The following is a 15832-nucleotide window of genomic DNA, read 5'->3' as shown; positions in this document are numbered from 1 at the left end:
TTCTCCCAGCTTCAACAATGATCAGTTTATGGCCAGTCTTTCTTCATTCTAGACCCCAACCTCCTCTCCCACAACCTGGATTATTTCGAAGCAAATCCTTGACATCCTGTTTTTTTCTTTTTTAATATGATTGTCCCAATGGCTTTTTTTTTTTTTGAGGAAGATTGGCCCTGAGCGAACATCTGTTACCATCTTCCTCTTTTTTTTTCCCCTCCCCAAAAGGGAGCTGTATATCCTAGTTGTAAGTCATTCTAGTTCTTCCATGTGAGATGCCACCACAGCATGGCTTGATGAACGGTGTGTAGGTCTGCGCCCAGGATCCGAACTGGTGAACCCCCGGCCACCAAAGCAGAGCTCCTGAACTTAACCCCTTGGCCACAGGGCCAGCCCCCTATCATTTCATTAGTAAGTATTTCCTGACACGTCTCTGAAAGATAAAGATTCCTTTTTCATGTAGTGTAATATCATTATCATAATTTAAGACCTTCTCTAATATAATTGAATATGGGATATCTAGTCAATGTTCAAATTTATCTATTTTCCTCATTTTCCTTTTTTGTTTGTTTGTATCATGATTCAGATAAAGTCCACATATTGCAATTGGTTGACACACTTCTTTTGATCCCTTTTAATCTATAGGTTCACTCTTCACTGTCTTTTCCTTGCAATTTATTTTTTGCTAAACCAGACCATTTATTCTGCAAAGTTTCCCACAGGCTGGATTTTGCTGATTACATCCCACAGAGTTAAATGTTAAATATTCCTCTGTTTAACATATTACTCTAGCCACTGTGTGTCTTGTGAATTGGTAGTTACATCTAGAGGCCGCATCAAATTCTCTTTCCATACTTTGTCAAGAATACTGTATGATGTGCTGTGTACTCCCACCAGGAGGCACTTAAATTAACATCGGTTCCCTGTGTGTGTGTGTGTGAGAGAGAGAGAGAGAGAGGGAGAGAGAGATGTTGACAGTTGGTGATTGTTGCTGCTTAAATCCAGCAATTCATTAGAGGTTTCACAATCTTGTTTCAGTCATTTCTTTGTTTGTTATCTAGAATATTTTTATAAAGAGAAACTCCTGCTCATCAGCTATTTGGTTATCCTGAGGTACAGTTTATATAGAGAAGGCAGGAAAAATACCTGATTCTTTCCCTTTATTTATCAATTTTCAAAATAATTAGTGGGCTCCATTAACCAGCTAATTAATAATATTCTCCAAAGATAACCATTGAAACAGAGACAGAGATGGGAGGGGACGGAGGGAGAGGTGTGTGCTTCATTAGGAATTCATGAATTTAAAAATATTGGTGTTTCAATCCATTGCATTCGTTCCCGCTGGCCAAAGATGAGACAGTAGTAAAATTGTCCCGTCTTTGGCCAATGGGAGCCCCTTCGTACTGGCTCCTAATCCTTCTGATGTGGTTCTAGTGGTCTTTGACAGCTTTCCCATTTTCTGTATGTTAGGATATTCTAGTCTGGAAGTGTGGTCTGAGGATGCCTGGGGGTCCCTGAAATCCTATTATAGGGGGTCTATGAAGTCAAAACAACTTTCGTAACAGTACTAAGACATCATTTACCTCTTTTATTTTCTCCAGAGACCACATGTTGGCTATTAGAATGTGTACATGTATATTCGCGTGGTTTCTAAGGTAAGCTCTTTGGAGTCTTCAATAATTTCTAAGAAGGTAAAGGGATCCTGAGACCAAAAAGCTTGAGAGCTGCTGTTCCTGGCTCATCTTTTACAGTTCTGGCCACATACGTGGAATCACTGGTGACCTTATAAGTTAGCTCCCTTAGTTTTCAATTCTCCTTTTTTGTGTGAGTCATCTGCTCTGAGTCCCACAGCTAATCAGTAGCAAAACCAGAATTTGAACCTAGATATTTATGCAGTAGTTTTTTTCCCCCATAAAACAATCACTCCTGTCCAAACATTTATGATTAATTGAAGCTTAGAAGCTGTAAACAATGCCCGCTACGTGAGACATGTACATTTTAGGGGCCACCAAGTAAAATTAGCAGTTCTTTTTTTCAAATGGGATGGCCATCAAAAAGGGAGAAACAGATGTAGAGGCAGGATGAGTGGTTGCTATAGCTTCATGGTATAATGAAAAACAATGCTCTGAATATGTTGTTTTTCTGGTCACGGAAGGGAAATTCAAGGTGCAGTGGTAGTTCATTAGAGTGTTAACTTTCGCAGATTTCCACCATCGGGAGAAAAGCTTCCTTGGCCCATGGATTTCAGTAATGGCTCATGCATTGTTCACTTCTTTCTGAACCCAGGATCCAACTGATTGCTTGACCACGTAGCTTAGGAACACTTTTCTTCATCTTGTACTTAGTTGAACCAAATCCTGCAAGAAAGCATCCTGAATTTTCAAAGCTGAATAATGATGCCGTAAGCCTGGGACTTTCATTTTTCTATCACTGAAAAGTACACAAACATCTAAAAGATGGCTACTTAAAACTGGATTTTGCTGTTCTGGGTTCTGGGCTGGGGGGTGTCTTTATTTTGTCTCATTCTGTTGAGCTAAACTCGGTCACTCATTATTTCTTCTCCTTTCCCAATAACTGTAGTTTCTCCTGGGTAACAAATAAAATTAACTCATATTTCTCAGGCACATGGAAGAGCTTCTATCATATGAGAAGGAAATGTGCTTCCAAAACAGCTAGCAGTGGCTTTCTGAAGTCATGTACGTACAGGAGAGAAGCAGCCTTACGTAATGTCCTTGAGTATTTACCAACATAAGAGGCACCTGACAGTGTCAGGTGCCATCTGGAGAAGTGTCATCACGTAGGAAGCTTGGATCAGAGCCCACATCACTGTTGAGATGCTTCCTCATTACGTTGTGGTTCAGATGAGGAGTGAGGCAAAGAGTATGTCAAGGGTTTCAGGGCTCTTAGTATAATACAGATTTCTTTGTTGGAAGGTAGATGTTAAATGCTAAATAAGTTTTTGTGTTTATGAGCAAATTCATTTTTTGCTAGAGCCTTGTTGGTTATTTTTCTCAACATTGAATCTGTCGTAGGGAAATGATTTAAATGTCTGCTTTAGGTGACCTGTTGCATTCAGATTTATGTATTTGGAAAGTCAGATGCTTGGGTTTTTCTAGCAAATCATCTCATTGACTTTGCTGAAGATAGTTTTAGAATACGTGACAGTCAGCTTATGAAGTGGAAGGTAGTCTTTCATGGGGATGGGTGCTACCATTGGTCATATCCAAATTTTACCTTCTTTCATATTTGTCCCCTGGACCATATTGCACAGATTTTTAAGTTTCATGTTAAATTCGCTGAACAGACCCATCTGCACGTGGAGAGCATGTGGTATATGACAATGCGAGCCTTGAACTTATGGCTGGAGAATGCCAGGAATTTGAGGTTCTGGTGTCACTGAGGAAAATGGCCCCACCTTTCTGTGCTTTGGTTTCCTGTTTAGAAAGTTCTGCTCCTTCATAAGGACCTTGAAGTACGAGGAGGAAAGGTGCTTGGTGTGTGGAGTTTTCCATCAGATGCAGTCCTAACTAAAGGCTGGGTTGAAGGTAGGTGAATGCTTTGTAAGAGCATATTTTGCATATAGATGAAATATTTATTAGTTCATGCCACACTTATTTATTCACTTAAGTATGAAGTAGCCCCAGGCAGCTTGAATTCAGATTTAAAATTTCAGGTTTTATTTACTTAATTCTCTTTTTCTCTCACGAGGAAAAAATATAGGCTGGGGAAGTGGAAATTGGGATTGATTTCAATTGCCTGAACAGGTTTACTGGAGAAAATGTTTTATTGAAATGAAAATGACGGCCAGACTATTTTTTTTCTTGCTCTGTGTTTAATTACAGGCGACTTTAGAGTAGTCCATAAATCTCTTTTTCAAGTCTAAGTGAGGCTTTCTATTGCGAAGTGGGCTATAACTTAATGAGTCTTTCTGATGACTGCCTTGGCTAAAAATCTCTATGGAGAGAACTCAGAATTCTAGGAATCCATTTGGAGGTGGAATCAATTATAAGGATAATTCCCAAGGGGAAATCAGGGTATTTTAGAATCTCCCAGTGCACTTTTGAAACTGAAGACTTCTGTGCCATTCTCCCAAATCTCAGTGGGCCCCTGATGGGAGTGGTTGTGTTTTTTTTTTAATCTTTCAGGTGTTTTAGAGTTAAAACACAGCTGAAGTTAAGGCTGAGGTGGAGATTGGGGTTAGCTTATGAGAATAGCGTTTCTCTCTGGAGAGTGCCACTCTTGCTGGAAAAGATAAATAGTAGCATTGAGTAATCTGTAATTCATTCAGTGGCAGTCACTATTGCTGAAGATTTAGGACCATCTCGTGTACAGATTTGTGGTACTTTGGTTTGGTTCTAAGTGCCAGTATTTTATGTGATGGCATTTTTCATAAAGAACGTGGATGCTTTGAAGCCCAGGAACAGAAACCCATAGGACTGGAAAACCACTGCTTAGCTGAGGGTCAGCACCAAGCTGGAGTGAGTTCTCAAAGAGTCTGTGACATTGTGGCTGTGTTCCTCAGTTGGTGGGGTTGGGCTTGTTGGATTTCTTTTTCATTAAGGGAGAAAAACATTTTTATGCATTTGATTGTGCTACATGGTACTGTGGAACCTGACATTTTAGGCTTAGGTCTGGGAAAGAAATGTGTTTTAATTATTTATTGTATAGTTTTGTATAAATTTTCTATCTCTTACTTTGAGAAGCAAGTAGGAAAATGAAAAAGCAAAGAACCCAAGTGATCTGTAAAAGAGGTTAAGAGGAAAACGTCTCTAGGAAATTAAATAAGTTATGAAGATGTATGTTTAAGTTTTAGAACATCAAATATTAAAACCCAGTGATCAAGAATTCTCTACTTATGGAACTATTTGAAGTTTCATCTTTTTCCTTGCTGCCTTCACTTGATGTCTTATAAAGTTTTATAGTCGTGTGAAGTTGTTCTGAAGTCAAAACAAAACAAATTAACTAGAAATGACTTAGCTATCAGCCAGTCTGCCCTGTGTATTTTGCTAAAGAATCTAGTAACTCTTGATGAAAGTTCTGTCTTCGTCTCTGTGTTCCCCATGTTTAGCACTGGGTTTAACACATTATACATACTGCTTGGTGGGCAGGCTGACTGGGGTAGTATTTACTGAAAAAAAAAAAAAAAAAAAAACCTCGAAATTAACCTTTTGGCCACAGTATATTGTAAGGAAATCTTGGTGGAAAGTTTGAGAAGTATGGTGGAGAGTGTTAGAACAATCCTTCTCTTTGGGATTTAAAAACCTTGCCATTCTTCCATGAATTGTTAGATCCTAATGTCTACTATTCTAAAATGTTCTGTGTAAAATGTTCTGTATGTATAAGAACTTCTCAAGCTGGTCTGTTTCACCTTGACTTTGGGAGTATTAGTTAATTACTGTTTGAGAGACAACAGAAGAATGAATGAGTGGGGATCATTGTTGCCAATAGATGCTGTTCTCCGTATGCCAAAAGTTAAATAAAACATGGATTTTTTTAAAGTTCCATCAAACAATAGCTTGGCAATTTAATAACACTCAATGATTTCTTAGCAACCTAAAGTAGTTTATCCTATTAGGTACATGACCACACTTGGAAAGCTGAGAATTTTAACTTGAACCATTTTCTTTTCTTGGAGTGAGTTATGGCTACTTCCCATGGATGTGAGGTGTAAGGTCTTGTCATTTTGTTCATGTGGGGCTCAGACAAATTTGTTTCTGAATTTCCTGTCCTATCCTCCTGTCTGGCTTCAAGCCTTGGGTGCTGGTGCTGGCTCCATGGACAGGACTCTGGAGTGGAAAGAGCCAGGTTTACAGTGAGCCAGGTTGGCACATGTGGTTCTTGTTTGGGGAAAGGCTGCCAAGAGTGTGTCCAATTCTGGAGAATCTGTCCATTCTTGGTTTATTTGGGAACTTTAAGATGGCATGACAATGACTTGGGTTTCAAGAAACCCTGCTTTATGATATAAAAAGTGGTTTATCTGTGAGATCTCTTTTTGAGATGTTCTATGTCAAAAGAATGTGAATAGGCTGGAGCATTGCAGGAATAATTACTTTTGTTCCTAAAATATTCAGATTTAAAGGAAAGAACCCAAATATCTTCTGTATTTCATCCATTTCTTCCTCAGATGTTTATGGAGCACTTCTAATGTGCTAGGCACTGTTTTGGTTACTGGAGAACAAGGATATAATTCCTTGCCCTCACAGAATTTTTAGAGGGGGAGAGAGGCTTATAAATAAGTTAAATATGTCAGATGGTGATGTGAGCTGTGGAGAAAATTAAAATAGGAAAGGAAAAGAAGAGAACAGTGTTGAGGGATAAAGGGACCATCTTAGGACCTGGGGTCTTGCACCACTTATGGTGACTGAGTGGTCCATAGGCATGAAATAGCACAGTCCTTTACTGCCTGTGCTGTCATAGTCACCACCAGCATCACCACTGTCACAGTTGGAAAACATTTACCCCACACCTGTTAGCGAGGTTGTGTATAGAATGAGTCATACAGCTGAGTGTCTGTCCTCAAGTCTGACAGCTCTCATGTGGACACATGCAGAGGACTTCCTGATGACAAAATCAAATGACTGTATTCATTCAGCAGATGTTTATTGAATGATGATGTATACAAGACATTGTGGAGGATATCAAGATAAATCACATACATACCTTGCCAAAAGAGCCTCTAGTCTAGTCTAGTAGATAGTGTATTACTATATAGAGTAATAGTAGCGGATATTTATGTATAGTAGATCATTTGCATGCCAGTGATTTAACATGCGGGATAGACCATGAGAGGTCCATGACATAGCTGATTGCTCATTTTGCTGAGGAGTGGTTTTCAGTCGGATGCTTTGGGAGGCATGTGTGGGGTAACCAACTTAGGAGTGCGTTAGCCGATTGCCCGGTGTCCACATTCCTGCTGTAGTGTGTTTCTATCCATTGCTTAATGTGTAAAATGCCTTTGAAGTGAAATATGCTTTCTTTGTGAAAGATTGCTCTGAGAAGAAAGCCAACTTCTAGTGCCAGTGATGAAAGTGCCGAGTCTAAGATGTGGTGGTTTTTTCTCCAGAAAGTGGAATCATTGAGGGTCTCAGGAAAATACTTCGCATTTTACTCCCTTTGTGAGGGAAATCAGGTAGTGTAGTGGCTAAGATTCTGTGCTCTCACCGCTGTGACCCAGGTTCGTTTCCCAGTCAGGGAATCACACCACCCGTCTGTCAGTTGTCATACTGTGGGGGCTGCATGTTGCTGTGATGCTGAAAGCTATGCCACTAGTATTTCAAAAACCAGCAGGCGGACAGGTTTCAGTAGAGCTTCCAGACTAAGACTAGGAAGAAGGACCTGGCCACCCACTTACAAAACAATTGGCCATGAAAACCCTGTGAATAGCAGCAGAACATTGTCTGATACAGTGCCGGGAGGTGAGAGGATGGTGCAAAAAGACCAGGCAGGGTTCCGCTCTGCTCTACACAGGGTTGCTAGGAGTCGGAATTGAGTTGATGGCACTAACAAAAAAATGAGGGAAATCATATGCTGCACTATAATTTGCCATCTTGGAAATGAACTCCTCATAGACGTATATTTGGATGAATCCTGATAAAGTCCCTAAGGGAAGTGTGGACATGGGAGAATTTATCTGCCTTGTCTGAAGGTGACTTTCTTGGACGAAGCTAAGCAAAGCTTCCTCATGAGCTGCTTCATCTGGGCCCTAAAATCGGGTTATTCCCTTTCTATCAGAAATAAACAGTCAGCCATCTTTGTGTGAGGGTCCTTGGCATTTATTGTATAAATGGGATCAAAAATTTACTATGTAGAAATACAGTTGTACACACACACACACACACACACACACACACACACAGAAACACAGCAAGAGAAAGCTTGGAAGAGGAAGGAAAAGCCGTAAAATACAGTGGCAGAGGCTGTTGGCAACCCAGCCAAATCCCTGAGCCCTCAGCAAGAATGTTTTTCCAGCCTCCCTTGCACTTAGGTGCGGCCGTGTGACTGAGTTCTAGCCAATAGAATGACCATGGCAAAGAAACACAGCCCATCAGCCTGAATCCCTGTTTCAGTGTGAGGAAGAGGAATACCTTATTCACCCATTCCCTATCATGGGAGTCAGACACAAAGTTCTAAGGTGTTTGAGCCATTATGTATTTTTTGGGTCTATTTCAGCAGTAATTAGTCTCCCCTAACTGATACCGATACTATATGTGCTAAATGAGAGGCAAAGACTACAGTTTCAGAGCCCTAGTCTTACTTCTTTGGGGATGCTGGCCCCCGTTGTTTCCACCTGAATAGCAGAATCAGCGCTCGTGGGTGAGGGTAGCTATTGAGCCTGCTGACTCAGGCCGTGTGTGTGTTTATTACTACACTCACCATGCATTGCTTACGGGTATCTGTACTCTTTCTTGTACCCTCAATGTTTGAGGGCAGAGTCCAGAGAGTGCCAGCCGACCCCTGATTTTTCTTCTTCCTTTTCTCTTCTCCTCAAATATTTTAGTGCTGACCCTGTGCTAGGTGCTACCAGGGACACCTAGAAATGAAAGAAACATGGACTGTAACCGCGAAGAGCTAAAAACTCTGGTTGACCACACCACCTCAAATGAGTCCCTCAGCTGGAGGCAACAAAAAAGTCAAGTCAAACTGCTTAAATAATAGCGATTTTTTTTTTCCTTTTTCTCCCCAAAGCTCCCTGGTACATAGTTGTATATTCTTCATTGTGGGTCCTTCTAGTTGTGGCATGTGGGACGCCGCCTCAATGTGGTTTGATGAGCAGTGCCGTGTCTGTGCCCAGGATTCGAACCAACGAAACACTGGGCCACCTGCAGCAGAGCGCGCAAACTTAACCACTCAGCCACGGGGCCAGCCCCCAATAGGGAGGTTTTTTTTCTTGAAGATTAGCCTTGAGCTAACATCTGCTGGCAATCCTCCTTTTTTTTTTTTACTGAGGAAGACAGGCCCTGAGCTAACATCCCTGCCCATCTTCCTCCACTTTATATGTGGGGCGCCTACCACAGCAAGATTTGCCAAGCGGTGCCATGTCTGCACCCAGGATCTGAACCGGCGAACCCCCTGCCACCAAAGCGGAACGTGCGCACTTAACTGCTGCGCCACTGGGCTGGTCCCAACAATAGCGATTTTATCAAGAGCTGAGAAGTACATAGACTTTAGATGCTGTTTCTTTATAATTTTTAATCTAGTCAGGTTTACCTCTGAAATTTATTTTAGGTAGTCCAGCACACACTTCTGCTTAGGATTGCTTTCCCCTCGCCTCGTGTCTATAATTCTAATATGGACCATTTAGCAGGTGTTGCAAAGTGTCCAGAGCAAGTTGACTGGGTGTCCTTTTCTTCTTAAATTCCGTTGAGCAGGGCCCCCAGTGGAAGAGTCAAAGTTGTTACTTTATGGAGTATTGTGAATGGGGGATAGTGAGATGAGGGCATTAGCATGTGTAACCTGAGAAAATCCTGTTCAACTATGTTTTAGTTGTTAGTTTCAGCAGTATCGATTCCTCCTTCATTTGGCCCATCAGTGTATTTCAAATTGGAATTTGAAGATTAGCTACTTTCTTCTTCTTTAGCTCATTATCAATCTTCCTTTTCAATTTTCTCTATTTTTCCCATTTGTCCTGTTATTATCAGCTTGTCAGTCTTCCTTTTGAGATGGGATACTCCTTAGAGGTAGGCACCACACCTCAGCTATCTCTGTATTCTTTTCCCTAGTCCCTTACCTCAGAGCATAGCACAATGCTCTCTATATGATGTATGGCTCAATAAATATTTGGTGAATTAGTTGATTAAATTCTTACCCTAGAAGAGCTTCTTGAGCTAGTTCCATACTTGGTGAATAGTTGTTTACATGGCGAACATCACTTCCTGCTGCCATTGTGTTGCTGTCAATTCTCGTGATGTTTCATCTTCTTGTTTAACTTTGTGATGCTGGCCTGGCCTTAGCCAGTAGCAAGAGTCGCACAGCATAATGTTTAAGAAAGGGAAGTTGTAACTTGCTAAATGGTTGCTGTATGAGTGTCGTAGCGTGTGTCTTGACTGGTCCAAAAGGTACTTGAAGGGTCATGTCTGGCGGATGATACTGAAACATATTCCTATGATTTCTTGGCAAAAGATTCATCTCATGTTATATTCATTATATTGCTCAGTTTAATAGAGAAACAACAGATTAATCTTTTCCTGCTTGGTAGCTAGCTTTATTCCTTAGGTCTTGCTTAACTCACTGAAGGTTCTGGAGAATTCTCTGCAAAAACACACATGCACATCCATAGTTAGGCTTGTTTCCTCTAATAAAATTACAAGGAACTAAAATCCTTCCCTCAGGGATTTATTATATTCCTCCTTAAGGGCACATTTTAATAGTGGTAATGGGACAGAATGGTGACTTAACAGGATTTAGGACACCGAAGGCTAGGAAAGAAGGTATTTTACAGGAAGAGCACTCCACCCTTCTTTGTAATTAGGGGTTTCATTAGCATATCTATTCCTTTGAGCAACAGTGGGATTGCTTCAATATTTTCCTTCACTTTTAGACTTAACAAGCTGGTCTTCCCTTCTCCTCCAGCTGAGAGGGGACTTTGAAAGAAGCTGGCCAGAGCTTTTCTCTGATCTTGCTCTTTTCATTCTTGTCAGTTTATGATCCTTTTGCCAAAAGTCAGTGAAGCAGAAGATCATCTTCACGTCTTTGATAGTTTGACCTTTACATTTAGGAATCTGTGATATGAACATTTCAGTGCTGGCTGACTTGTTGCTTAACTTCGCCTGGCTTTGTGAAGACAAGGAAACTATTGTTTCTTGAACAAGACTTAGAAGACCATAAGAACTCAACTGTGTAGGATTCCATGTTAAAAATTAACTTTAAAAAGTTGTAAGAATTTATGATGGAAATAATGGAGTTGCTTATCTTCTTTCAAAGTAGTCTGTGATGATTAATAGTAAAGGAGCTAAATTATTCCTATATCTAAATTCACTGGACTAAACGACATTATAGCAGCCTGAAAATATTGGCCTACTACTTACAGGAAATAGTTTTAGAGAATGGCCTCACCAAGTATCAGTATCTTAAGTTACAAGAAAAACAACTTGTTTGTAATGTGGATAGATTAGTGTTCTTTCTTACCTTGGCTGGTGGTGTGAGCCCACTTTGGCTTAAATGATGATGCAGATGGTAGGCTGAGAGAGCAGCTCAGTGACTCTATATGTACATTTTAGACCAAAGACCTAGCAGAAGATGCACATTTGAACAGGGAGTAATGATGAATAAATTCAAGAATATGCTTTATTGTGGAAGATAATGCTACCCTCTGCCTTCATTATAGTCACTATCATGGAAAAATAACAAAAATCATCACACTAAAGACCTACTTAACTCACTTCCTATCAACTGATGCAACATGCCCCACATTCAGCAAAAAATTACAAGGCATGCCAAAAGACAAGAAAGAACAAGTCTGGAGAGACAAAGTAATAAGCAAAAACCAGACTCTGGTATGACACAGATGTCCTTATCAGACAAGGAATTCAAAAGAAATATGATATGTTAAGTGCTCTCATGGAAAAAGCAGACAACATTCAAGAACAGATGGGTAATGTAGCAGAGAGATTAAAACTCTAGGAATCATGGGGCCAGCCCAGTGGTGCAGCAGTTAAGTTTGCACATTCCGCTTCAGCAACCTGGGGTTCGCCAGTTCGGATCCTGGGTGTGGACATGGCACCACTTGACAAGCCATGCTGTGGCAGGAATCCCACATATAAAGTGGAGGAAGACGGTCATGGATGTTAGCTCAGGGCCAGTCTTCCTCAGCAAAAAAAGAGGAGGATTGGCAGCAGATGTTAGCTGAGGGCTAATCTTCCTCAAGAGAAAACAAAAAAACCCCACAAACTCTAAGAATCAAAAGAAAATGCTAGAAATCAAAAATATAGTAACAGAAATGAAGAAATCCTCTGATGGACTCATAAATAGACTTGACACTGTCAAAGAAAGAATCAGTAAACTTAAAGATAGACCAATAGAAACTTTTCAGACTGAAATGCAAAGAGAAAAATTAATTAAAAAAAAACCCAACAAAACAGAACATCCAAAGTCTGTGGGACAATATAAAAAGTAGCCTCTATGCAATTGGAATGCTAGAAGGAGAAGAGAGAAAGGAGCAGAACTCTATGAAGTGATAATGGCTGAAAACCTCCCCAAACTAATGACAGACACCAAACCACAGATCCAGGAAGCTCAGCAATAAGTACCTGAGGCTTTTTTCCCTCTACACCGAATATGTGACTTCTTTTCACACCAGTTTTCCAGTTCTCTGACACCAAGTGGGTGTCCAACAACAATTTAATTCAATTCTGATACCACTTCTTGGAGTTAGCACAGATCCCACAGGTTAAGGGCTCTGTCCCACAAGACTGTCCCCATGTCAGATGCCAGCCACAAATGGGATGCCTAGGCTACCCATATATCTGCCCAGCCAACCACAAATTCGGGGGTCCTATGACTGTGGCTCCCCTGCCCCCTGGTTGGATAATTTGCTAGAGCAAGTCGCAGAACTCAGGAAAGTGCTTTGCTTACTATTACTGATTTATTATAAAGGATGCTACTCAGGAACAGCCAAATGGAAGAGATGCAGAGGGCAAGGTGGATTGGGGGTGGGAGGGGTAGGGGGAGGGACCACAGAACTTCCATGCCTTGTCTGGGTGTGCCACCCACCCAGCACCTCTGTGTCTTCACCAACCTAGAAGTTTTCCAAACCCCACTGTTCAGGGTTTTTTTTTTTTTTAGAGGTTTCATTATGTAGGAGTGATTAACTAAATCATTGGCCATTTGTGATTGAACTCAACCTTCAGCCCCTCTCTCCTCCCTGGGGGTCAGGAAAGTGGTGGTGCTGAAAATTCTAACCCTCTAATCATGCCTTGGTCTTTGTGGCAACCAGCCCCCATCCTGAAGCTCTCTAAGGGTCCATAAAAGTCATGTTGTTAGCACAAGCTCAGATATAGTTGAAAGGGGCTTGTTGTGAATAACAAGACAATCCTATCACTCTAACAATGCCAAGAGTTTTAGGAGTTCTGTGCCAGGAACCAGGGACAAAGACCAAATATATGTATCCCATTATACCACTGTACCTTATAAAACCACAGTTAGGCATATCTTATTCAAATGCAACAAACCAAAGGCAAAGAGAAAATCTTGAAGGAAGCCAGAGGGGAAAAATAACACCTTGCCTATTGGAGAACAAGGATAACAATTACAGTGGCTTGGTCATCAGAAACCATGCAAGAAGAGGATGGAGTGAAATCTTTAGAATGTTGAAAGAACTGACAATATTCAGTATCTAGGCTATCATCTGAGGGGATGGGAACAAGAAAGACTGAAACATGGATGCTGCCCTGAAGGAGCTCACAGGCAGGCTAAGAAAGAAACGTAGATGTTGTATGAGTTTATGTAAAGTCACTTCCCCTCTTTGGGCCTCAGTTTACTTCTGTTAAATGAGAGTGTTGGACTAGATTACTGACCTCCTGTGCTTCTATTTTTCTCTTTTTTCTTTGGAAATAGAACCTTTTAGTCAAAGGAATTATACTTTAAGTTGGCAGCAAATAAACAGATAAAAGTGGAGCTCAGTGACATAGTGAGTAGGTTCATGCACTCTGCTTTGGCGGCCTGGGGTTCACCAGTTTGGATCCTGGGAGCGGACCTACACATTGCTTATCAAGCCATGCGGAGGCGGCATCCGACATAGAGGAACTAGAAGGACTTACAGCCAGGATATACAACTGTGTACTGGGGCTTTGGGGGAATAAAAAAAGGAAGATTGGCAACAGATGTTAGCTCAGGGCCAATCTTCCTCACCAAAAACCACACTTTAAAAAAAAAAGTGGAGCTATTGTAGCTGGTGGGTAGGAGGTGATGATGAGGCTTCCTCCCAGTCCTTAAAGAGGCTCTTGTGGGGTCTCTGTGGAACCCCCAGGGCTTTGGGAGAGCACCAGTGAAAAACTCTGTCCTAGCAGAACAGGCGAGCCCTTCTAGGTCTGAAGACTCTGGCTGTGCCGCTAAGCTCTACTCATGTCAGTGCTTCCTTCACCTTTAGATTTGTCTCCATTTTGGCTTAATTTCTTCCCTACTCCAGGTTCTGCTGCACTCCCATGTTCAGTGTCATTCCCCATTATACTTAGTGCTTCTCTAATTTATGCCCATCTTCTTGCCATTTCTCTTTTTTCATATCTCTTTGTTTCTTATTGATTTTTCTCACTTTAATTTATGTGAACAGCCTGGCCTTTTTATTATCCAAAGAAAGTTATAATAAGTAACACTTATTGGCTGATCTAATGGTTAAGATTCCGTGCTCTCACCAGGTTCGTTTCCCAGTCAGAGAACTACACCACTGATGTTGGTTGTCATACTGTGGTGGCTGCGTGTTGCTGTGATGCTGAAAGCTCTGCCACTGGTATTTCAAATACAACAGGGTCACCCAGGGTGGACAGGTTTCAGTGGAGCTCCCAGACTAAGATACACTAGAAAGAAGGACCTGGCCACTTATTTCCAAAAATTTGGCCATGAAGACCCTATGAATAGCAGCAGAACATTGATATGGCACCAGAAGGTGAGAGGATGGTGCAAAAAGACTAGGCAGGGTTCCGCTCCGCTGTACACAGGGTCACTAGGAGCTGGAATCAACTTGATAGCACTAACAACAGCAACACTTATTGAGTGTCCATTGTGGGTGCTGTTACAAACATTTTGCATGAAGTATCTCATTTCATCCTGATGACAATCTCCTGGGCGGGTGTTAACATCATTATTTTATAGATAAGGAGATCAAGGCAGGCACAAAGAGGCACACAATTTGATGGGGTCAAAGAGAAACAATTGTCAGAATTGTGACTCAAACACAGGCTCGCTGGCTCTGGAACCCTTCCACTTACCGGGGGCCTAACGCTTTTTACTTTCACATTTTTAGTTGCCAGTTCTCTGGAAGACTGTGACCCATTCATTCATGTGTCTTTGTATTCTCTGGAGCTACGTCTATGCTCCTTTTCCTTCCCTTTTTTGAAAAGAGAAGCAAAGAAGCCCTATATGATGCCAAGAATGAGGTAGTTAAGATTTAAGTGAAACTCACAACAGAAGTGATTTGGGGATTATTGTTTTGAGTGGGTTTCTTGGGATGTGACAAAGGGAAATGAGACTGAGAGATTCAGGTATTGCAAGCCTGTTTAGGTCAACAGTTGCAAGTTTAGCAAGGAATTTGGTGTGAGGAAGGAGAGCAGGGCCAGATGTTTGATCCAAGTCAAGAGACAGTAAAGGAATGATGGAAAGTGGGAACAATTTTCTGTTTTGAAAAACTACGCAGCGTTAGAGAATGATTTCTCCTTTTGTGCTGCTATGCTATTTTAACCTCATGCCAGGAATAGTCTTAATGTAATTACCTGAAAATAAATGAGGAAGAATATGTGCTGATTTCTACTAAGTACGTTGTTGCTACCAAGAGAACAAGGGAAAAAAATAAATGAGTAACCAAATTCCTAAGGACTAAAACCTTTGAACTGCAAAATGTTATGATGTTTAGCCAGCAGAAATAAGTCTACTAAATGGTCAAGAAGCATTAAAAAAAATTAACTTGGAAGCTTTGGCCAATGTTTGACCTATTTCATCATAAATAAAGTTTGGAAGGTAAGCTTTGAGAAGTAAAATTCACGTAGATATATTACTCTTACCTGTAAAGTTACAAAATTATAGGAGAAAATTGGCTATTTCTCTATTTGGAGTGGGAGAAGAATGGGTTCCAAATATGGAAGCACATCTCCAGTTTATATAGTAAATCTATCTATAGAGATCAATATAGAGG

At 41.0% G+C, this 15832-nt stretch overlaps 1 protein-coding gene across 5 annotated transcripts in view; it reads left to right on the top strand.

The window, feature by feature from the left end:
* Positions 1-15832, top strand: part of STXBP6 (syntaxin binding protein 6) — a 236959-nt gene that overhangs the window by 31777 nt on the left and 189350 nt on the right. The window contains exons 2-3 of one of the 5 annotated variants that reach the window (XM_070504182.1): positions 1596-1649; positions 3437-3539. The exons of 3 other annotated variants lie outside the window; for them this stretch is intronic. In XM_070504182.1, the coding sequence (XP_070360283.1) occupies positions 1626-1649; positions 3437-3539 (127 nt within the window). In that variant the 5' untranslated portion in view covers positions 1596-1625. Of the gene's footprint in view, positions 1-1595; positions 1650-3436; positions 3540-15832 lie in introns of those variants that run through there. One more of the 5 variants, XM_070504184.1, reaches the window with a different exon arrangement.

This window comes from Equus asinus, chromosome 2 (genome assembly GCF_041296235.1).
Source record: "Equus asinus isolate D_3611 breed Donkey chromosome 2, EquAss-T2T_v2, whole genome shotgun sequence".
NCBI lineage: Eukaryota > Metazoa > Chordata > Mammalia > Perissodactyla > Equidae > Equus > Equus asinus.
Note: the sequence above shows the minus strand (reverse complement) of the source record. Positions and strands in the feature narration are given on the sequence as shown.